Below are 24,242 nucleotides of genomic sequence, written 5' to 3' on the forward strand. Positions count from 1 at the left end.
TCATATAGCTCCTTACATAAGCTTACATAAGCTTTCCTGCATTGCTTATCATAATGGGGCCAGACTAAAGTTATAATCTCCAACAAGCATCAAGAATGCAGGTACAAATCATTGCTGATTGAAGGTGGATTTATGACCTTGGGAAACCAGAGGAGCAGTTAGTAATGTTGACGACATTCTATTTGTGAAATGTGAGAAGCATGATCAGCAGAATACTCTGGAGAGAAGTCATCCAGCATTACAACAATGTAAACAGCAGGAAGCAATACCAACAGCCAGTAACCATCGAAGAGCTACTGTGTAGACAGTACATTTATGCATAGTGCACCTTAAGAATTGCATGCCTTAAATAATATTGCCCCATACCACAAATGAGAAAATAGGCTTCCAGAGGTCAAATAAATCATCTAACTCTGGGTAAATAGTAAGTAGTGGTCTCAGGATTGACACTCATCTACATAGCAAAAACAGAAAAAAAAAAGCGGGGGGGATAAAGAAGGGATAGTGAAACCAAGACATCCAAGTTACTTTGTTAACTTGGGTAGACTAATGATTTGTCTGCTCTTCAATTTCCCTCTAGGCTTATACTGTATGGCTTCTCATTCCTGTAACAGATTTTAAAAAAAAACCTCTGATTACTCTCCTGATAGAAACAAATATTACAAAGATTATCTCTATTGGAATAAAAACTTCAAAAATGTTGCCATGGAACTTTATTGCTGCTACCCTTAAAATAAAGAGGAAAATGGCAGAAATGGCTGGCTTTAGCTTCCTAAGGGCTTAAATCACTGCTTCTGCCCCATAGAAGTTGCTTTAACTCTAGATTAACCCTAGACCGAATAGTGATATTCATATTTGAGTTACTACTCTGTGTCAGTCGTTCCTGAATGAGCTATAAGTATCCCATCTGAAATCTATACTTCCACTATTTATGAGGTCTTTTTGGTCTCAGTTTTATAGTTGGGAAAATGGAGGAAAAGGGATTAAGTAATTTATAAGAAGTTATACACATGGCAAGTAGTAAGGCTGGGCTTTGAACTCAGGAAGCTTACACTAGATTTCAGAGTGCACACTATTTTCTCAAGCATCTAGAGGCCAGGTTATATTGTAATAAACTTCCTCCAAACATCATGTCTTGTATACTTGATCATTCAATTAAAACGCCTAAGTCATGTGCTTGATATCTGAAGGAAATAATTGGTAGTAAAATTATTTGCATTAATATCCTCCTTGAATTATACAAAACTTTTCATATTTCTTCACTGATCAAAATAATCACATTCTGGGAGCTAGCACTGAGCTTGCAGAGGGTTAAGCCACTGCTTGAATTACTGGCAGCCCACACTGAGTTCAAATTACAACTACTCTGCTTCTGATCCAACTTCCTGCTGTGCTGCCTGGGAGACTGCAGAGGATGGTCCATGTGTTTGAACACCTGCCTCCTGTGTAAGGAAGCAGGCTGGTGATCCCTGACTCCAGGCTTTGTCCTGTTCCACATTTGGCTGTTGTAGCCATTTGGGGAATGAATCAGTAAACAGAAGATTCATTCTCTCTCTTTCTCTCTCTACCTTTCAAATAAAATAATTTAAAGAATCCTCATATTGAGAAGTTAAGTCCAATGAAGGCAGAGCCATCTCTATCTGATTTAGTACCATTTTTAGATGAATTAGGCATTAAAAAGAAATAGTTTCCTCCTTTGGGTATGTTTATGTGAAATTATGCTTCTCTTTTTGAAACCTGAAATTAAAACTTGCTCCAATTATAGCAAATATATTTCAGGTCACAATAATTTTCCGTTTTAATTATGTAATATAGGTATTATACTAAATTCTGTGTTTTAAAGCATATTTTTTTCAACACTGCCAGTTAGGAACACCTGTCATTTGATGTGAAGATTTATCTGTGTGGTACTATAACTATTACATAAAGCTTTCTTTCATTGGGGACTTTAGTGACAACTTTACAACTGAAGGACTACTTTGCCATTCTTCCATGAAAACCCTACAGAACTTTTAAAATGAAACCACAGTAGGATATCTCCTAAAGTAAAAAAAAAAAAAATCCATGGATTAAACTCTTCTTTTAGAGCATGCACCCAAGAAAGTCATGCAGATTTATGGTTTTTCTTTTTGCTTGATTTTTAAATACACAATGTATTCATGACAACAAATCAAACCTGTTAGTGGCATCAAACGAGTATGGTTGATGCCGGGAACAGGACCACTGCAAGTTTATTAAAAGTGCAATCACTGAGAGCACAGCACACGTTGGGGTTTTCAATACCTCTCTCTGTGGCATTTGTCATATTAAGAGCTGCAGTATAAACAGAGGAAAAAGGAAATCAAATGCGGTGTAAGCATGACATGATCGCTTCCGCCTTTTGGATGCACCAAGGGAATTTGATCCCAATGAAAGAAGACAGCCAGAGTCTGTCCCTTTGAAAGCACAGCTGGTCTCTTGCAGTCATGTCTATTGACAACTGCCACTGGCACACAACGTATATAAATTGCAATTTGCTTTGATCTTTTGGAATCCTGCTTGTCCTGTATACTGCATACCTCTGCAAAGCAAAGTCTTTGGGGGTGTTGGGGGAAGTCTGGATAGATTTGAGCAGCCCTAAGTGTACGTGGAGAAGCCCTTCCAACCGCAGGACTGACAACAGGTAGGTACCCTGACAAGCCACGGAGACACATACACTGAGGCCGCTTAGGTTTGCGGTGGGGCTTGTCCCTCATGTCTCACTCTCCAGCATAACTTTGCTATGTATTGACAGAAAATGCTGTTTTTCAAAGCCCAGTGAAAATGAGTTGCTGAAACATCAGCTCTCTTTGACAACTCCAACACTGCCATTTAAATCCATCTCTGCCCAAGATTCCACTCTTGAGCTTGTTCTGCTTCTAGATCCTCTTTCCTCTTCTACACTTGTCCTGTACTTTGTACTGAAGCCAGTTGCCTCTTCCCCATGATGATGATTGATAACTCTTCATTCCAGCTTCACTTCCCCAGTGTTCTTCACAGCTTAAAACTCCCAAAGCAAGCAAGGCAATGAGAGAAAATACAATCTTCAGAGAGCCTAATAGACTGTAATATCTACTCATAATAATTTGATTCTCAGGTACTCTATGCTCAACCAGTTTCTATACAAAATAGGTTTCATCTGAATGCAAAATTCACCAGATATAATAAATTCTAATTCAGTTCTAAACAAATACATCTTTTTTATTATGGTTAAGCCAAGAATGAAGGGGCAGAAATAAAATGTTTGTGATTTTTAAGCAGGTCTTCTCTAGTAATTAAAAACCTTCTAACCAAAACCACTTCCAGCTACAAAAACAAGACTTACATTATTACACTAAAAATATTTATGTCTATGATATAGGGTTCATAGTGTTTACATGCCCCTATAATATGTAATTGTTCCTCTGATTGAGGAAAGAAATCTGAAGTGGCAATAATATGCTTTAAAAGTTGTCCACAGCAACCATAATTGCAATCTCCCTTTGACAACTCCAGCACTGTCGTTCAAATCCAGCACAGGGCACTGCTCTGCCCTGTCTTCTGGGCTGGAGTGGTCATCAGGTCCATTGAGGAAGCCATGTAGATCACTTTTTTGTCTGTACATCATATCTGCCATAGGATGAGAGGCAAGCAAAATTGTTTCTTAGAAGAAATTTTCATCTATGTAACCTTGAAAAGCCCCCTAGTCAAAATTAATTCCAGCACATGGAATTTTCTGAAGGAAAAAGACTACACAGAATCATCTTACTGATGAGAATATTTTCATTTCTGTGAGCAATTAGTGAAAATACATCACCTGTTGTGGGAGAAATATTTCTAGTTAATAATACAGAAAATTTATTAGTCTATGTAGTTGATTTATCTTCTTTGTTTTATTGTTTAAGTAAAGCATTTATCCTCATATCTGAAAACAAGTAAGTAAGGATCTTAACTATGAGAGTAAAACCACCAATTAAGTGTGACCGATTGTCTTTGGCCTCTGTAATACAGATTAATTTTAGAGATATGTATGAAAAAGAAACAAAAAATAGCTACTAGTCATCATAAGAAACTAATAACAATGAGATATCACCCAAATATGGTAAAATACTAAAAAATTTAGCACCTTAGAATCTATAAAAAGTGATGTGGTAGATTTCTGTGTTGATACTCAACAAAATGATGCCCCCGATCACTCCCTCCCATCCAGCCTAGACCAAAGCCTGTTGTCACACAGGTACTTAGGAAAAGGTTAACTTTTCCGAAGGAAGAAAATCTACAGATGTGAGATCGAGAACTGTTGCCTGCATTCCAGAGGACTGTGGATTTCAGGAAACAACATAGGTTTCCCTGCCAACATCATGCCGATGTATTTGTATGATTCCCACCTAGAGGGCCTTCAATTTTTTGGGAGGGGGAGGGACTTCGTTGCTTCTACTTTTAATTTTATGCTCTAAGTCAATAACATCCAATGAAGCATGGCCGATATTCTCTGAGAAATCAGAACCCAAACTGAGTTTTCATGATGAGTCCTCCAAATCACTATGAATTCACAAACTTCAGATGTTTTTTGCAAAAATAAGGAGAGCCAAATGAATCGGTAATCCATCCGCAGCTACCATTCTCTGATTTCCTTCACTTTAGTTCATCTAGGTAACTCCATGTACTTCTTGTAGCATGCTTACTGCCTTTATGAATGCACTCCTTTCCAAGGAAAACCACCTGCTTTCCTCTCCCAATAGCTAAGCATTGCAAATAGCTAATGGAACAGTATTCCTCAATTGCCTTTGAGAAAATGTGTCCCTTCCCTAAGTTTGTTTTACAAGAGAGAGGAGTTACCGAAGTGTAAAAGTAAAATCAAGCTAATGAATAAAATACTTTGTACCCCTTTATAAAAGTAGTGCAATGCTTGGAAAAAACATTTTTCCCCAAATTATGTATTAGGTCTTCCCAATTATAATGTTTCCCTTATTGCCATTTTTTGGAAATCATTTTGAAGTACTCTTGTAAACTTTACTTATGCAACTAAGTCAGCATTTCTAAATGTTATTAGGAAAAAGATTTCCATATTATCTGTAATATGATTGGAACTAATATGTTTCTTCTTAAGTTGAAACTTTTAAATAGCTGGTAATTGGATATGATAATTTGGTATGATAAGATTGCATGATTTAGCACATCAATCTTTTTATTTCAATTTTCTTAAGTCATTCACACATTTTTTTCTGTGCAGAATTTCAATATTTTTGCCTTACCACTGAATTTAACTTTTTACATTTCCTGGACTTATAGTATACAAGAATAACATAAAGGACAAAATCCTACATTTTTTTCTACTCCATATTCATGGCCCTGTTTGTGACCAAAACCTCAGTGTTGACCACTGCCCCCCTCCCACCCCAATCCTTGTTTCCTTTGTGAGTCATCTCTCCCATTCCTTACTATTTTAAAACCTTTCCATTATCTTCATCCCCACATCCCTCCCCTGGTGCCCTTACAAAAGTATTTTCAGAAGATAACTTTACTCTCTACTGAGTAGAACATAGAACTTTCTCAAATTCCATCCACCAAACTTATGAATGGATTTATACTGGAAAATACCCACGTCCTCCCTATCCTCTCTTCCTGCGGAAGGAGAGTTACTATATAATTCATCATGGAAGCATGGATAGTGATAAAAGTAAAAGAGGGATTCTATTAATAATTACTGCAGGACAACAGGTGTAATCCAGACCTGTCCTGGGAAAACCAGGACGTGTGGTCATCCTCTGCATAAAGTTCCACTTAGACTATGAGTAGACACTTGTGCCTTATTAAGCATCAGATTCCCCTGACTATTTTCCTTCTCCCTTGCCTGTTCCAATTCCCCTTATCATTAATGTCTTAATATTTTCATTATTTTGTAACATTTCAATCTTTCTGAAAGAAAAATCTTGTAAACAATACTGCCTATGTGTCATATGTCCAGCTACTGGTCACTCTTCCAACTACTCTCTCTTTCTCTCTCTCTCTCCCTCCACCTTCTGTTAATACTCTATTTATCACATAAAGAGTTCTAGGCTCTTCACTCACTTCGATCCTTATACTACTAACAATGCCACTCAGGACTACCTTGTTCTTTAGCAGAATTGACATTACTGAGCCTTACTCATTTCTTAAGTTTTGCTGTCTCTTCAACCTTGTGTAAGTCAGCTATCCTCTCTCTTTCTGTTTCCTGAGGAACCTTCCTTATAGAGTATCACAGAGATTAAACAACATAATCAACCTAATTTGGCATCAGTGCCAGTTTTAAGATGTTAGCCATCCTTATAGACATCATGCTAGACCACACTTGAGTTAAATGTTTCCATCTGTGATTCCATACATTGCTGTTAAAATTTGTTAAGACAGAGAGTAGATTACAGAGATTCCGCATTTTGTGAATTACAATCTAATAGGGAGTTTTACCTCCATGTGGCATGGCAGTTCTTTAACATTTATTGTTACAGCTAATTATCTAGTTAATACACAGTATCGTGTTGATTACCTTCCATGTTTGTACTAACAGAAGCTGCTAATGGAAGAACTGTATCTTTCCATGACATATACAGCTGTGATAAGATAGTCCAGCATCAAATTTTATGATGGAATTCTGATTCAATATGGCCAGTGTGTAGATACTTTGTGTAGTTACAATATGATGTGTATTCATTTACCCCAAATGATCATGGGCCAGCCTCAACTTCAGCTCTCACCAGTCACATGCTAACAAGAAGTTTCAAGTACTTTCAGGATTCTTCTAGTCGTTTCTCTATTGCGTTTCACTTCTCTGTGTTATAGATTAAGATGACCCTTCTGAACTATAAGCAAATCAGTTGTTTGTTTAAGCCATCTGATCTACAGCAACTTTTTTTTTGGCATCCTGGCTACTCAATATGCAGTCAACTTCTGTTGCACCTTGGTGAAAATAATGACATTTCTAGACTTCTCTAATAATATTTCAAGTTTCAAATTTTTGTTATTTTTCATTAGTGAAATTCACACCAAGATTATATACACTATTTTCATTGTGGTTTGATTTTAAGGAGTTTCACAAATAATTTGTTATTTCTAATACACTAACAAAGTTTGGTAATGATTCACCTTAAAAAATAAATTGATTCTGTACACTGTGTCGTTTGGAAATGCCTGAACTGATTTTCAAGTGGAAATCAGCCTTCCGGGGCTTCTGTTGCCCACAATGATTTGTTGCAGTTAGTACACTCCAATATGATAATGACAGTAAACACCATTTATTAAATACTCTTTATGTGCCAGAAACTGTACTAAATATGTCATATAATTTTGCTGTTATTAATAGGGACTAGAATTTGTGCAGAATATGTGTGTTAAAATTATCATCTTACCTAATATTAGAGTAGCTTAAAATGACATTATGAACTCTTGGTACTAGAAGTTTAAAAAACCTTTAAAATATATTAACTGTTAAAGCAATTAGAATTACCATTTAAATGTTAGAACAAATATATTATTTAGTGTTTTCACTAAACATGATACCAAATCAAACTGTGCGACTAAACTCCAGTTAATCGAAATTTATCCTAATGTGTTCTAGGCCAAAGTTAAAACGACTTATTTTATTACCTGTGAAGATAGTGGTTCAGTGATCATTTATTTTGTAATTGAAAGGGCTTATATTTACATGTAATGTCTTGAAGAAAAATTCTTTTGTAATTTACACAAATAAGCAGCATTAATTCTGTATCAATCCACAGAGAGTTAAAGAAAACACTGAATCTGGGATGATCTACCATCTGTATAAACAAATGTCATAGTTTACTCATGTGTTTATTTGTTTTTTCACAGAATAATTCATATTGACTGGTTGTTGGATTTTAAATGGCATAAATGTTTTATAACACATTACAACAACTCTGACAATATGTTTTCTGAAAACTTTCACCAACCTCAGACTTTTTAAAGAGGAGTTAATTGGCATTTTATGTAAAACTGATGCAATCAACCATGAATACTGTGAAGAGAAGATATATACTAAGAGCTAAAAATAATCTTAAAGAGGATAATAGAAAACTTGTAAGAGGGGAAAATGCGCAAAGGCACATATTTTGCCCTGAGAAAATTAAATGGACTCAAGAAACATCTGCAGACCTTTGAAGCTGCTCCTGGTTGAGCCATAAATCATGCCAATGTGTTACAGTACAATGTGCTCAATTCAGATGAGATAAAAGTAGAAAAACAGATGATGGTTATACTCTAGGTTTATTGTGTGCAAAGCACTATGCATTTCTAAGTATTATCAATACCCCATTCATTAAATACAAAGAAAAACATACAGAAATGAACCACTGAGGGCCAGAGATATTAATTCTGTAGCTCGAAACAGAAGAGCCAGGACAGGTTTGTACTCAGCTCACTCACCTAGAACACGAGTGCTGATAGTTCCTGTGTTTACATGAAGCAAGATGCAGTTTCAGATGAAGATCTAGCAAACCGTGAAATGCCCTGACCCCTTTGGATTCTGATTTCTCAGTGAAGACTTTTCATACAAGGTTGCTGAATTAGTAGACTTTTTTAAAAGTAAAACTACGTTGGCAACATAACTTTATATCTTTAGATAATTTTGACTGGACATTTTGAGTCCTTTTTAAAAGTCATATGACAGAATACTATATGAAAACAGTTACTCCCTCCCATTTTATGTCTTTTTAAAAGTCATTCTATGGGTTAAAAACATAAAATTATTATCTCCAAATTTATTAATGAGGGAGAATTTTCCAAGGCAGGTAAAAGTTCTAAAATGGTACCTGATTACTTAGTATTAAGGTAAATTTACAACCTTTTATGTTGGTGAAAATTTCCTTCTTTTTCCTTCTTTCCCTTATGGTCCAAAATTTGGCACAGTTAAAGGAACTAAGCTCCCTGTATGTCTTCTTTCTCAAGCCAATGAGCAGTCTACGCAGTAAAACATGAGTACCTCCAATCACAGCATCATGGGCATGATTGTGCCAGCTTACCCTCCACTTCCAGCTTCACCAGTTTGGAATATGCTGTCCCGAGGCTGTTTTTGGCCACACATCGATACTGTCCTGCATCTTCTTTTTGGACATTATGGATCCGTAAACTTCCAGATTCAAGGACGGCAATGCGGGAATTTTCCTGCCAGAGATAAGGACACAAATTAGAAAGTGTCCGTGATTCTGTCATGGATACAGTCATCAAATTTCAGCAAGTCTTCCCACCAATCTTATCCTCAAGAACCTTAGCTTTTACTAGGGAACTTACGACATATCACAATATGAAATGGATAGTGGAAAATTATTGAATTTAACCTTCACAGTGATCTCATGATGTGTGTTTTTTATATTCTTTCATATCATGAAATGAGGACTTACTCAACTTCCTAAGAGTATAACTCAAGATTGAATAAATCAGTTCTTTTAAGTAATTCAGTTACCACAAAACCTATATACTCTTTAGAAGAAAAGATTTCTTTAAAAAATTTTTATGATTTAAAGCTAAAATATTGCATTTTCCTTCTCTTTTTAAACAATTTAGTAAGAGATATAAGGCCACGTTTTATTTTTCCTTATAGGAAATGCATTGGGATTAAAAAAACAGGAAATAAAGAGAATTATATAGATTTTAATTTTAAGTTGACTTTGTCAGTTTTATTGTTTTAAAAACGCAAACCTAATACATTGTGTATCTAATCCCACTTAATTGGTCCATATAGTGACACCACGTTTGCCCCCATGACCATGGCATAGTAAGAGAGAACACACACTCTGTGATTTCAGTTTAGGTGACGCAAAGCTACAGAGAGATGATGATGACGTAGCACAGCAATTTCCCAGCAAATGTGGGTATAGATACACTTCAGTACTAGATGAGCATTTGAAGAATTAGGCTTTAAATCAATTTTCTTCTTAGGGTCATGTTTGTTACGAGTCTTCAGTTCTTGCTCTGCCTTCTCCCCAATGTTCTTATTTCTTTTCTTCCCTCCTTCTTCCCAGAAACTATCAGTTCTAAAATGTAGATCTTAGTTTTATTCCTACTGTCTCCTATGTTTTATACATTCATTGTTAAAACATAAATGAATTATTCAACCACCACCAACACCAACAAAAACGGTGCTAGCTCGGCTCGTTCTCTTTACTCCGTTGCATTCATAATATTTCTGAGCCCTATCGCTTTTCTTCTGGCTAGTCCCGACTGGAATGACCAGCAGTATGCATGTAGGGAAATAAACATTTTTAAGGTTGGCTAAAGGTAAATGGAAAAAAATGTAAAAGTAAATCAGTTAATGAAAATCAAACTGAGTGTTCAAGGCATCATTTTAAAAGGTTTCTGTGTTTCAAAATCCTAATTACTTACCCTGAGGGCATTGTCCCCTTTGATCCAAGACACCGAGGGTTTGGGGTTGCCCATTGTGGTACATGGTAGAACTGCCTTTAATCCTTCTATAATTTTTACATTAATGGGAGGACGAGTTATTTTAGGTTCTAAAGGGAAATGAAATTCAACAATTAAAATGGCATATTAAACCTAGAACTCCTATTTTTCTAATGAACTCTAAAAACACATGTTGCAAATAATTTTAAGTGTAATATATTATGAAAGTCACAAAATGCTAATACTTTAGTAGATGTCATATATACATCAATGTTTAGAACTTGAGTTTTCTTTTGCTAAAATATTGTTTGTGAGACTTAAATCCATAAAGTGTATTAGGAATGGGAAATTAACATAGATACCTCAGAAAATATTTTACCAGCTTACACTGACATAAAGGTATCTAATGATTTCCTCCAATACAACAGTAATAAGACATAAACAATTATGAAAAGCAACTCAATAACCTAACAAGTAAAGGTCCCAGGAAATATTAATTTTCACTAATTTGTATGGTTGCCAGTATACATGTATATCAATTGTGTGTTGCCAAAGAGAACCTTTCCATTATGACAAAGTTAATACTATTGCAAGTGTCAGGTGCTTTGTAGTATAGAAAGGCACGACATTGGAGCATGGTGATAAGGGAGTATTTCGTGACACACCAGGAGACAGATCTACATATGGAAGTAAACAAAATTCCCAGTGCAAGTCAATGAAAGGCATACCAGAGAGAGATCAAGAACAGAAAAGTGTGATCATGTCAGTGACGGTGCACATAAAAGTAAGGAAATGAAAGTGACTTTGTCACACTTTCTATCTGAGAAATGATCAGCAGGAGTTGTGCCTTTTACGGGAGGAAAGTTTTGATTGTGGGAAAAATGGTTTCCTTATCTGACAAGTCTGTATGAGGAAATGTCCATAGCTAGACAATGATGTGCTGGAGTTTCGTATTTTAAATGCAGACCTAATTGCAAGGTCGAAGGCAGGTAATTGGTCAGGTAGGCTGAGAAATACTTAAGCATCACCTGACCTGTGTAAGTCAAGGATTTGTGAGGATGATGCAGCTAGTGATCTTATTTCATGTCTGGGTTAATGTCAGGGTGTTGGCAGGAGCAGAAACTGATCAAAAGATAAAGAGTCTGAAATCAAAGTCTGATAAATACCACAGGGTGCTTCAGAGTGAGTAGATTGATTATCCAATGAACACAGAGAAAAGAATGGTCAGACTGGTATAAGCTCAATGTCTTTTAAAAGTGGCATTAAGGGCTAGGGGATTAACAATCCCATTAGTACTTGCTAACCCTGCAGACCTGAGCTGGAGAAAACTGAACAGCCTCCATTTAAGCAGAAAGCTTCTGAAAGATCAGTGTAGGTGGTGGCTGGGTTTGTAAATGGAAATGGAGGAAGAGACCCAGGAATGCAGCTCATCTACAGAAGCTGGAAAAGGCAGCAAATTAGATTCAGTTTGAAATAAGGTAAAAGAGTAGAAATACTTTCAAAGAGGTTAGCCATAAGAGGTAGAGTTTGGTTGCTATGGAACATTGTTCAAAGACACAAGGAAAAGGTTTTAGAGGAAGACTCTCCAGTCAAAGAAGTCAAGGGTGCAGCAATTAGAGGCAAGAATGTGGCAGGGGTCATAGATCGGAAGACTTGCCTTGGGTGGTGGTTGAGGGTAAGAAAAAGAGATGTGGAATTAACTGACATCAAGGTTTGTGCTTTGAGCTTGTCTTGGTATTGAACTTCCATGTCTGAGGGTAACTATTGACTGTTTCAGAGTGTAGCAGATCAACTTTGACAATCAGTAGGGGATTCCCTTTCCTACTCACTCATCTTCACTTGCAGAGCTCCACAGCTCTCCGCAGCTCCTCCCACGCCATTGTTGGCTGTGCAGCAATAAATGCCGTCATCACTGTCTTCCACACTTAGGATGGTGAGGAGTTGCCCATTCTCCCGAATGCTGTACCGGGTGTCAAAGAGCCTGCAGGGCAGAGGGGACAGTAGATGTTACTGCACCATCTGTGGTGTCTCAGCTCTGATGAGCTGCTCAGACTGATGACTCGCAAATGAAGAGGCACAGTAAAGGTGTGTAGTAACTTGAGTCTGTTCTGAATAACAGGACGAGTACTTTGTACTAAAAGACTAACATTATATTCTAGTCTTTCTTAGTACACAATAATCAAAACAGGCACCAAGTCTTTAGAAATATTTTCAAAGGAAGAACATATCTGAAGTTTATTTAGGAAGGAATATCAGAACCAAGATATATAAATCTTCTCCTTGTACTTACTGGGAAGTATCCAGATTAATAATGTAAATTCACACATTTATATGTGATGAGAACAATTAAATACTTATAGTGGACTAACAATTGACTATTACTTCATTAAATGATTGCTAATTAAAGACTTGATATTTCAGGTCCAGTACTAGTTCCTTGAGAAATGTAACAAAACAAAACAACTTCAAGGCATAAAATATATATGTGCTATCTATTTAATTACATGAAGACTGTTCACTGAGAAGAGAATTGTGGAACAAAAAGATATTTGAGGAGAAGCATCAATACAAAAGTGAATGGGATTTTTTTAACTACATAAAATTTCTTAATGTCAGATGTGTACAGTAAGCAGGATAATGGTCACCCAAGTACCCATATCTTAATCAACAGAGCTTATATATGTATTACTTTACAAAAATAGATTCTGCCAGTGTTAAGAATATAAAAATGAAATATTATGGAGTAACAATATGTTATGAAAAGAATCATTAACGTATTAAGGGTCCTTGATAAAGACTAAAGATAAATATAATAAAATAAATAAAATAATACTGATAAAATTAAAGAGAAGTATAATAGAGAAGATGTAACAATAGAAAAAAGGTCAGAGTGATGTATGTTTGATTTTTGAACTGCAGGAAAGGTCAGGGAGACAGATGGCCTCAGTAGATGAAAAGCAAGAAATTGGAATTTCCTACCCAAGCCTCCAGAAAAAATTCATTCCTGCTAACACTGTGAGTTTATCCCAATAAGATTATGTCATAAGTATGTATGACCTTCAGAACCATAAAATAATAAATGTATTTAAGTCCACTAATTCCATAATAATTTATCAAGGCAATGATAAGAAATAAATATAAACTTTGATACTTGGAAAAGTATAATTCTTTTGAAACTAAAACATTACAAAATGTAGATGTGGCTTTGCAGTTGGGGAATAGACAAAAATGAGAGAAACAGACACACTTGAAGAGAATGCTCGTAGGAATATTCCTGGTTATGGCTCTGCTACTGAGGTCTCAGACAGCAGTGACATGCATGATAGGGAAAATTCTAAATCATTTCAGGAGATACCTAAGTTGCCATGAACAGACTATGAAAAGAAATATGATGAAAATCACCATCAGTGAGGGTTCCCGTGAGGACGAAGAGCATGTTGATGGGAAATCAAATAAGGAGCTCTTTGAAACTGGTAGCAAAATGCTTAGTTGAATGGAATTCTATAGTTATATGAGAAACACTATGTGTAAACGAAGAATTCTGCAATTTATCTGTGTAAACTTCCAAGCAAAGTGTTGAGATCACAGCCTACTTTCTTCTGTTGCTTTTAATGAAATTCAAGGGAAAAAAGACAATTCAGGAAGAACTGCTAAGCACAAAAATTACTATGGCTTGTTGGTGTGAAAAGTTCTTAGTTGACCCAGATTAGAAAAGATGTTAAAAGCTAGTCCAAAATCTTCATTTGGTTTGTTAGCCTTCCTTTCACAGATCTTCTGGGATAGCTTGCTCAATACGAGTACAAGAAGGTTCATGTAGAATGGGGTAATACCCCACATCATAGCATGTATGAGAGAAAGCACTAAGCTTCAGTTAGAGGTTAGAGAAAAGTTGACATTTTTCTGCATTGGAGCACTGATTATAGATTGAATGTTTATGTCTCCTCTCCCAACTCACTAATTCATACGTTGATATGTAACATCCAATGTCACGATATTTGGAGGTGGGGTTTTGGAAAGCAATTAGGTCCCCAGGAATAGTCATCAATAGTGATATCCAAGCCCTTATGAAAGTGACCCACCAGCACTCCCTCATCCCAATCCATGTGGCAGGGCACAAAAAGGAAGTCATTTATAAACCAAGAAGCAAGTCGTCATCAGCAGCTCTAATTATTGGGTCCTTGAATTTGCACTTAACAGCTTGGAGCTGTGTGAGAATTTGTATTGTTTATAAGTTACCCAATTTATGGCATTTCTGTTGCATGAAGGTCAGATGCCTCAGAAAGCACTGAACTTCACTGCTTACTGCATCACTTGTTAGAAGTCCTATGGGTCTCTGTTCTAGCTTCTTTGAGTATTTGGGGTTAGATTACCATTATAATGAGCAAAATATAGCATAATCTCTGTATTCCACGTAGGAATTTTAATCTGTTCAAAAGACTGCTTTTCTGTAGATCACAAATTCCTTCTACATTTCAGAAGAAAATGCCTTGGTGACTTAGAGGTCAAATTCCCAGCTATTCAATTACCAGGGATCTATAAACTTTCCTGGATGTCGTAGAGTCGGCACACTCACACTTAGGACATCACAATATTTACTAATCACTGTGTAGCATCTTCTAGATTCTGGTCAGGACTTCTCCAACTTGCCTGTATCCATAAGCCATGAAATGGCCCAACTTTTCTCTCCATTTAGTCATCATTAAGCTTTGAGAAATTCTCTTAAGGACACTGAACTTTAGATCTTAGGTTTACCAAATGGGGAAGTTTACATTTTATAAATTCTTTAAGGTAAACTTAAATGCTTAGCAAGAGTTGTGATTATATTACGTCAGAGATGAACTGCAAAGCAGCAGAGGATGTGTTTATCAGGGAAAAAAAGATACTTACTTAATGAGAATTTTATTTCTAGTCCAGGAAATCTCAGGCTGGGGGTAGGATTCCACTGCACACATGAAAGTAGCCACTTCTTCAACTAAGGCATCCACAGTTTCAAGAGGAGTGGTGATGACAGGTGCTGAAGGGAGAGGAGAAATCAAAGGAGAGCATTCTAAAAGGGAGTTTCCCAGCACTTCCTTAAGCACACAGAAGCCACTGGGCACCTGAATGAGAATTATATTGTCCCAGTAAAAAAAAAAACCTACTGAAAGGAAGAAAGATTTTATAGGAGAATGTGATTCCCACTTTCAAGTCAAACATTCGAGAATCAAAAGACTAGACTCTCAAGAGATTAGGTCTTGGGGTTATTGAATATGAATAGCGGTCGAACCAGATTCGATGCATTCTGAAGTTATGCTATTTGGGTGCCCTCTTTAATGAAACAATGCACAAATACAAAATGTCTGTGGTTGCCACCCTGCCAATAACCATGAAAAGACTGAGTCTGAGGGGAAGTTAGAACGGAAACGGAGCAATCTTAACAATTATATATATTAATATGTTTTATATGTGTGTATATATTTATTATTAATAATTTATACATATTTAAATATATGTATTATTCTGTGGGTAGGTGCTTGGCGCAGTGGTGAAACTGCTGTATGGGATGCCCATAATCCAGATCAGAACACCTGGATTTTAGTCTTGGTTCCATTTGCTATTCCCATTTTTTATTATTGTTCACCTTGAGAGAAGATAGATGATGACCCCAAACTTGGGTCACTGCCACTCCTATAGAAGGCCTAGATTAAATTACGAGCTTGTCCTTTGGCTCTGACACAGCCTGGGCTGTTATAGGCATTTGGGTAATAAACCACCTGTCAGGAGATATCTCTCTCTGCCTTTCAAATAAAATATGTGAAGTCTACTGAAATAAAAGGAATTTCTCCCAAATTTTATAAAAATGAATATTCATCTGAACACATTGCTAGTGCCTGCTGAGGCTTAGAAGGGGTTTCAGCAAAGGAGAAACTGACACTTCAGTTCTTTCAGATTTGTAGGGAATTTGCCTCATAGTGTGAGTCAAATAGGAATGGACTGAATAGTACAAATGGAAAGACAAGCATAAAATGAGCAGAGGCTGTGAAGACACATTTCTTCAAAGTAGTTACATAAATGCCAACAGACATGTCAGAAGGTTCTCAGCATCATTTTCCATGAAGGAAAGGCAAATTAAAACCTCAAAAACACTGTTTCACACCCACTGGGATGGCAATCCTGATAAGCAAGGCAGTGGAATGTCGGTGTGGTCATGGGGAGGGACACTCTCCACACTGATGAGGGGACTGTGAAATGGTGCTGTGGTGGTTCTTCAAAAGTGAAGCAGAAACATCTTAGGATCTACCAATTCCACTCGTGGATGGACATTCAAAAAAATTGAAATGCAGATTCTTTAATGTCAGTTGAGATCTGAAAAGAGCAAGTCTAGAATGTCAGATTTGTGTGAGATTTGACTCTGTTTTCAATATCAACTTATCGAATTGATTCAGAACTTGCTGTGTCAGCCATTATTATTTTCATTTAACAGTTGATGTATTCATCACAACAAGCACAAAGATAGATACTGGTAGTATTGCCAATTGTAGGTGAGCAGGAGAGACTAAGAATAGTTAAATAACTTGTTTAAACACTACACAAATAAGAAGTCATAAGGCTGAACTTCATGGTTCAGTTGTTTGGCTTAAAGCTCCTGTAAAATATGAGGTTTTTTTGGTTTTTGTGTTTGTGTTTGTTTTTAGGCTAGCACTGGTGATGCTAAGTAGGAAAAAAAAAGATATAGATGTCAATTCCTACAGTCAGATATAATTAATTAAGTTCACTTTAAGATATTCCAAAATTAGCCAAAGCCACTTTCAAAGTTTTACTGACACAATGAAATAGTAGTGTTTAATGATACGTGTTGACTCAGCAGATTGTCTCGTGTTTACTTTCATTCTGTGATCCAGCTTTCATCTCAGTCAGAGCCTGTTTAAACTAGAGCATTAGTTCTCTCACTCCAAGGATCACATGAAGAATGAATGCATGAAAACAGAACACATCCCTGGACCCAGAGAGCAACCTAACAAGGATGGCTTAACACAAAGTCTGATATTATCCTTCCTTGGTATCCCAACTTCTAATAGAATAGTTGCTGACGGTCAAATGATTGGGCACAGAAGAAATTAGGGCATTTGTTTCTATTTGTCTAGTAAAATCAGAACGTAGATTTGGAAAATAAGCATGTTTCTCTAATATGACTGAGGTATTTTTTTATATGAGAAAACACATTGGAAATTTTGCAAATCTGTAAAGAGAATATTTAGCATTGCTCATTATTTGCACATCTTAGGCTCTAGAATGTTTATTTGCCTGGAAGTATAATGAAGTCTGTTTTGTTGTGTTGTCATTTTAGCTTATAAGAATAGCTGCTAATAAAGCTTAATAACCATGTATTTAATCTTATGATTAATTCTTCGCAACAGAACATACTCTGTTGATCCTTGCTTTCAAGCATGCCAGTGGATACAGACATGTAGTTCTGTTCAGTTTGTTAAAATTTTTGAAAACACTTCTCCTAAGAGTTCCTTAAGATATAACAGTATAGGGAACCACCTAAGAGAGACCCAACTTATCTGAGAGAATACATCCCAAGACCACTAGTAGATGCCTGAAACCTCAGATCACACTGATCTCCATAAACTTTTTCTGCTAAACATATACATGTGTCATAAAGTTTAATTTATAAGTTAAACAATAACAAAAAATACTGGTTTTGGTGTCATTGAATCAGAATAACTTCAATGCATGTGCTATGATGGTGTGTTTAACAACCAAGGTGATATTTAAGAAACTAATAGGCAGGTAGCATATATACATAGCATGGATATATTCCAGGTACACACAGCAGAATAGCTCAAGATTTTATGTCATGTAGAACTATGGAATTTCACTCATACTTTTTTTTTAATTTCTAGTGTTTTCCACTTAACATTTTCAGATTCCAGTTAATTGCTGCTAACGGAACTTTGAAAAGCAAAACTGAAGATAAGGATGACTAAAGTATTACCTGGGGGTCATCATTACTCTGATCATTGCCAGTCCTTACCATAATACAAAACCATATTTGTTCACAGGTAGGCACATCAATGTATGAGGAAATTGAGGCTCACTGATACTGTGCCATTCCCTAATATGGTGCACAAAGGACACGGGAAACATGGAAGAGGACTCTTGATCCTAGCATTCTCTTGTTTGTCTTAAATATCCTTTGATCGTTTTCTTCATTATCAATTATACTCTCATGTGACTGATACTCTACTCCTGTTCACTAGTTCTTGAGGTGCACTGAGCCTGGAAAGCATCAATCCTGAATTGATTCATCCCTCTGCCCTTGCTATCCTTAAGTTTATATGGTACTGCTGAGTAAAAGAATAACTCTTCAGAGCAGAGCCATACAAAGCTGCAATGCCCAGCTCAGGTCTCCCTCCCTCGCCTCACTAGTTACGCTCCCCTGGTGAACTCAGTCTTATTTCACTTAAAAGTTGCTGCTTCAACTTTGGAAATGAGCTAGAGAAGAAAGCAAGTTTGATGTTTCTGCACTTTCTGTTCTTAGGCTGATAATATTAAAAACAGCTGTGTTTCCCTGAACACACTGTGAGTAAGTCTTTCAGTGTACGTCAATATAAAACATTCATCCAGGACTTGGTGTCCTGGATTTCAGTGACAGCTGTACCCGTAGTGACTTAGTCATTTGTCCACTCTGTGGATCCTATCCACACACATGATTTAAACGAAGAGGTTACTCAACCATGGCCAAAGATAAATCACGTAGACTCTAACATTTCTAGGTATGGTAGAAATAGAGATAATCTTGAAAGCAGGATTTTGGCAGAGTCCTTTCTGATACTAAAATAATCCAATATTATTTACATGAACTCTTACATGCCTGCACAACTAAATATTCCACCATACACTTCCTCCTCCCTGAAAAAAATAGTATGTGCTATTGAAGCATGTCATTATGACAAGTATTCAACCGAATGTTGACTATTTTCATACATGGTAACTTGTAATGTTTTCCCACTTGGTATTATGGAATTGAACTCATTGTTGAAAGAATCACTAGACGGAATGACTCAGAAAGAGCACAACTCTCCTTATCTTGAATATCAGTAATCTCAACCTAAAACAAGAAAGTATTAACTCTTCAATGGTAAGAACCATTTTTATTGAGGAAAAGGTATGCATATTTTGAAAGAACTCCCTTAATATTCTTTTCTTAAATGAGTCCATTTATTTGGTTGCATGCTATTGGGCAGTTTCCTTGATATTTTCCTAATACAATTTTAGGAAACAATTGTCATGTACAAAACTTCCTTTCTTATTTCTTTTTTCCAAAAATAGAGAAAATAGCTGTGCAATAGTTTGGGGAGATATTTTTGTTGCTTTCATTAATATTAAAATATTGACAAACATTTGTTGTCCTTTCCTACTAATATTTCACATGTATTTCAATATTTAGAATATTCAGAATCTGCTTTCATGAACTTATTTGTACTCAGGACAAGCTTGTGCCGTAAGAGAACGTTTATTGACCTGGGAATGGTGTTTTAAGCTAAGACTGCTGCTAAGCCTACACTAATTTAGGATTTTAGAATAAATAGTGTTGACTAAGAAAAATGTTGTTCTAGGTTCTAATTCCAGTATTGCATAGTCTCCACGAGACAAAATTGGACTGATGATCTGTTTACTGAAAGGATGGATGCTTGATTTTGCTTATTCTCTGCCATTGTACTTTGAAGTTTTCAAAGTGCAAATAGTGTGTATCAGAATCCGAGGCGTCATGTACGCAGTTCGAAAACTGGGAAGTACATCTTTCTAGAGTACATGTTAGAGGTTCTGTGTGTAGGGAGGTTTTAGGTGTGTGTGTGTCTGTGTGCATGTGTGCATGTACCAAATGCTGATTTGGATTACCAAAATCAATTGTTTGGCTTCTTACAAGAGTGAGTTTTATAAATCTCCATATTTAGCCACATAACTTTGGTAACCACATGATTCAGAAAAACACAAATAAGACTTCAGACAGTAAGTCCAAACATCCAGGTACTGTCTTACCCGAAATGATCAGAAATCATCCATTGTATGACATAAAATCTTATGAAGCCGATGTGAGTGTCTTGCTGGCTATTATGAGCCTTGTGGAAACATCTAGATTCCCTTTTACCTATGTATACTCTGAAGCATTGGCTGGTCATTAAACATTTAAATAGTATAGATATACCATCTGCTCTTTGTGAGATGGGAAACTGAGAAGGAACAAAATACATCTGTGAAACTAAACTTTGTAAGGAAGAATTTTATATCTTGCTTGCATGTGAACCTACCTGTAGCTTCAAAAATGTTGCAAAACACAAGATCTAAAGATACGTATGCTATCCAGATCCAGGTAACTACCTTCACTTACCTCCATACTACATACTTCCACACTGTGCTTTGATAAATCAATATAAAGGGAAGAATCAATTGGCATTCTAGTACACAGAGCTGTTTTCATTCTCGTGTGATAATGTGAATTTAAAACTTTAACTGATGCCTTTCAACCTGGTGTCTCAAGCATTTTCAAAAAATAAAAATTCAGTGAAGTCCTTGATTTATCTTGGACATCACATATTTTCTTGTATTTCTGAATGAAAATGCACTAGTTTCAGTTTCATAATACACTGGCCAGAAAGCATACCACTGTGGACAGTCTCACTACTGCAACAGGTGTTTGTTAGTGTCTTAAGTTGCTTTCCTTTCCCCTGAGGTAGTGTTATTTCCGGTACATTCCAGAGGCTCTGAAAAAAACTTTTGCAGTCTCTCACAAGCCAAATCATGACTCTAGCCTCACGGTTATTAAGGTCCATTGTGTTTAGGATTCAATAATATAGGCAAATAGTGCATATTGTTCCATATTTTTGATTTTAGTAACTATAATCCTAAGAGTTTAGTTAAACTGAAAATGGAAATGGATATTTGCTCAGAAGCAAATACTCTGGGTGTCTGGGAATGGAGCGAATTATATTCATAGCAAATCGGATGTAGAAGGTTTTCATCATCCATTTAGACCACCCTGAAGTTTGACACACACACATAAACAAAATAGACCATGATAACTTGCATTCCACCTGCTAAAGCTTTCCCCAGAAGCGAGGTTCTGCATGCACTGTTATGGTCAAAGTTTTTACTACAGAACTTAGCAGTGAAATATCAGTACAGGGGAAACATGCACCAATTGCTTAACCATATAGTTGACCCGCTCTTCATGCATTCCATCCCCTCTACCAAGTCTAGCACAAGCAGAACATACAATGAATGAATTGTAAAAGGGAACACACACACGTTTTTGAACGGGGGCAAGACAACAATAAGATTGCTGAAACCAACCTTTGGGAAGCTTCTCCGTCCCACTGAAGGCAACCAGAGTCAGGATATATACCAGTGGAATGTTGACGAGCTCTCTCATGATTGATCCAGGCTCACTCACGACAAAGATCCTTCTGGACAACGCAAGGAAAATATCCCCACAGTTTACATTTTAAAGCATAGTTTGTCACAATAGGGTTGTCCGCTAATGACTGTGTCAGCAGCTCCACGGGCTCTAAGTATAAACAGGAATTCTCAGACTTGGCTGTAATGATGGACGTGACCAGCTGGTGGGTATCCACTTAGGCCAGTAACGCAAGTGGAGGACTGGAGGAACAAGAGAAAGAAAATCTCTTTAGAATCCCTTGTAAGACAGTGACAGAAGGACAATACCAGATGTCTCTTGCAGCCTCCACTGTATTTTCTCTACTTTTGATTCAGCCCACCGCCTCCCTGGCACTCCAACAGGAAACCTGGATCTCTGGTTTTCATTCACCTCTATTTCTCCCATTACTGTGCAGATGCAACCAATCCAAATTCTTACAGATTTTATGAACTAAGTTGCCATTGACTTTTCCTTCATTCAAACTATCTTTATAGTATCCCCACCTCCTTCTCAGACATTCATCTACTATGAGTTTAGTTTCTTAGATTGCAATGAAGATAGTTCTAGTATCATTTAATATAAGAGACATACCTGAAGTTTCCCATGCTGAAAACACCTCTTAAATGCCACGCATTTTATAAGAAATGCTGATCTTAGCAGGTAGGTAGTGTGGCTACCTGTTGTCAAAGGCTACTTGTCATTCATATTAAGTAGCACTAAGCAGAAGGGCCTTCAAATCTCAACAACTGCTTATTTTTTAAGGCAAAGTCCAGCAACATCCAGGTCTTGACCAGACCAAAGCCAGAATCTTGGACTCTATCAGTGTCTCATGTGGACCTAACTGTTCTAACCATGATCTGCAATTTCAGGATTGCATTTGCCAAATTGGAAGCTGAGTCGCAAGGATTTGAACCACACAGTCTGACTTGAAATTTAGCGGTCCCTAGCAGCAGCTTAGATCCATGATAGTTCCATGATTTTCATTCTAACTAAAAATAATTGGATATCGGTACCTAGAAACCCTGGGCAAGAACATAGCTTTGGCACTCCTGCTAATGACAGTCTGTGGTGCTGGGGATTGTCAGTCAGCTACACTCTCTGTAGCAGTTCTTGGAACCCAGTATAAAATTATTTTGTGTCCTATGCAACAACTGTATTCCATATAATCTCAGCATCACTGAGACATAGATTGTAGAGAGGGTACCAACCAGCTAGTTTGCTCCTTTTGTGGCATGCTGAAACTACATCATCCTAATAGCCATTCAACAAATTATATCATCTTCCGTTAAGAGTGCCTTCCTACTCCCTGGTATCTCTGCTGGCCAAGACTCCAGGGAAGTGGTCTCAATAGGCAATTAGCACCATTTTTGTATTGCATTGGATCTGATAGATGAATTCAGCTACACAGCAGATAATAAGACCAGCTCCATTCCTGCAGGAGCCAGTGCATCACTAAGTTAGTGATCCTGCGCTGCACTGCATCCAAACAGACCTGGCAAAGCTTGGGAGAAAAAAATTCTACTAATTCTTGCAATGTGTTTCTCAGTCTCCTTGGTCAGTAGACAATGGATCAGAAGTGCCACATTTATTGTATATTTCAGAAGACCCAGGGAATAAAAAAGATGTCCTGGTTTTACATTTTTAAGAATTAAAAATAACTAAACATCATGAGTGACTGGCATTTATTCCAGGTAAACAAGCTTGGTTGACTCACTGCTCCAAATTAATTAATATACTCCACATGTGTTGTTTAAAAAATAAATAAAAATCATGTGATAATATCAAGTAATGAAGAAAGGGATTTGACAAAATGAAACTCCCAAATTCAGCACATTAAGAATATCAGAGAGGGAAGAATGTAATGAATTTTCTCTCTTGAAACCCTAGGATAGAGCTACAATATTGTTGTAGGTAGCCTGCCTCTATACATTGAGAAAGCTCTCTTCAAAGAGAATATTTTTCAGTGAATGAATGAATGCCTTTAAACAGTTACTATTTAGTGAGAATTCAGAAAGAAACAACATAAGCCAGTGGTGAAGGGTTAAGTATTATGCAATCCACACATAAGCAACTAGATCATATAATGGAGAAATATACTGTGATATGAAATCGTTTTAGAGGAGAGGGATTAATTCCTACCTATACAAAAATGTGTTGTGGGAAACAATAAAATTCTTTTGTTAAAAAAAAAGAATGGGAGAATAAGAAGACTCAGCCCTCGTGCTTCTCTGATAACATACCACCAGGACTGAATTCTACAGTTTAAACAATTTAGAAAGACAAACGGAGAAAAGGCGAAGAGGCTAGGGGTAGACCACAACAGCTGGTAAAGATAAGATGTGACAGGAATAGGTGAATGCCAGAGTGTTTGAAGTGTAAAGTGTTAAGATCAGAAGCACAGGGAGAGAGAGAGAGGCTGTTAAATGGC

At 36.7% G+C, this 24,242-nt stretch overlaps 1 protein-coding gene across 1 annotated transcript in view; it reads right to left on the reverse strand.

Annotated features, from left to right (window-relative positions):
- MUSK (muscle associated receptor tyrosine kinase) overlaps nucleotides 1-21,808 on the reverse strand; it is an 87,792-nt gene extending 65,984 nt beyond the window's left edge. The window contains exons 1-5 of the mRNA XM_004580909.3: nucleotides 21,730-21,808; nucleotides 15,277-15,403; nucleotides 12,219-12,370; nucleotides 10,372-10,499; nucleotides 9,012-9,153 (exon numbers count right to left, since the gene is read on the reverse strand). Of these exons, the coding sequence (XP_004580966.2) occupies nucleotides 9,012-9,153; nucleotides 10,372-10,499; nucleotides 12,219-12,370; nucleotides 15,277-15,403; nucleotides 21,730-21,808 (628 nt within the window). The remainder of the gene's footprint in view (nucleotides 1-9,011; nucleotides 9,154-10,371; nucleotides 10,500-12,218; nucleotides 12,371-15,276; nucleotides 15,404-21,729) is intronic.
- Between the last annotated feature and the right edge of the window lie 2,434 nt (nucleotides 21,809-24,242).

The sequence above is a fragment of the Ochotona princeps genome, chromosome 14 (genome assembly GCF_030435755.1).
Source record: "Ochotona princeps isolate mOchPri1 chromosome 14, mOchPri1.hap1, whole genome shotgun sequence".
In the NCBI taxonomy this organism is placed as follows: Eukaryota; Metazoa; Chordata; class Mammalia; order Lagomorpha; family Ochotonidae; genus Ochotona; species Ochotona princeps.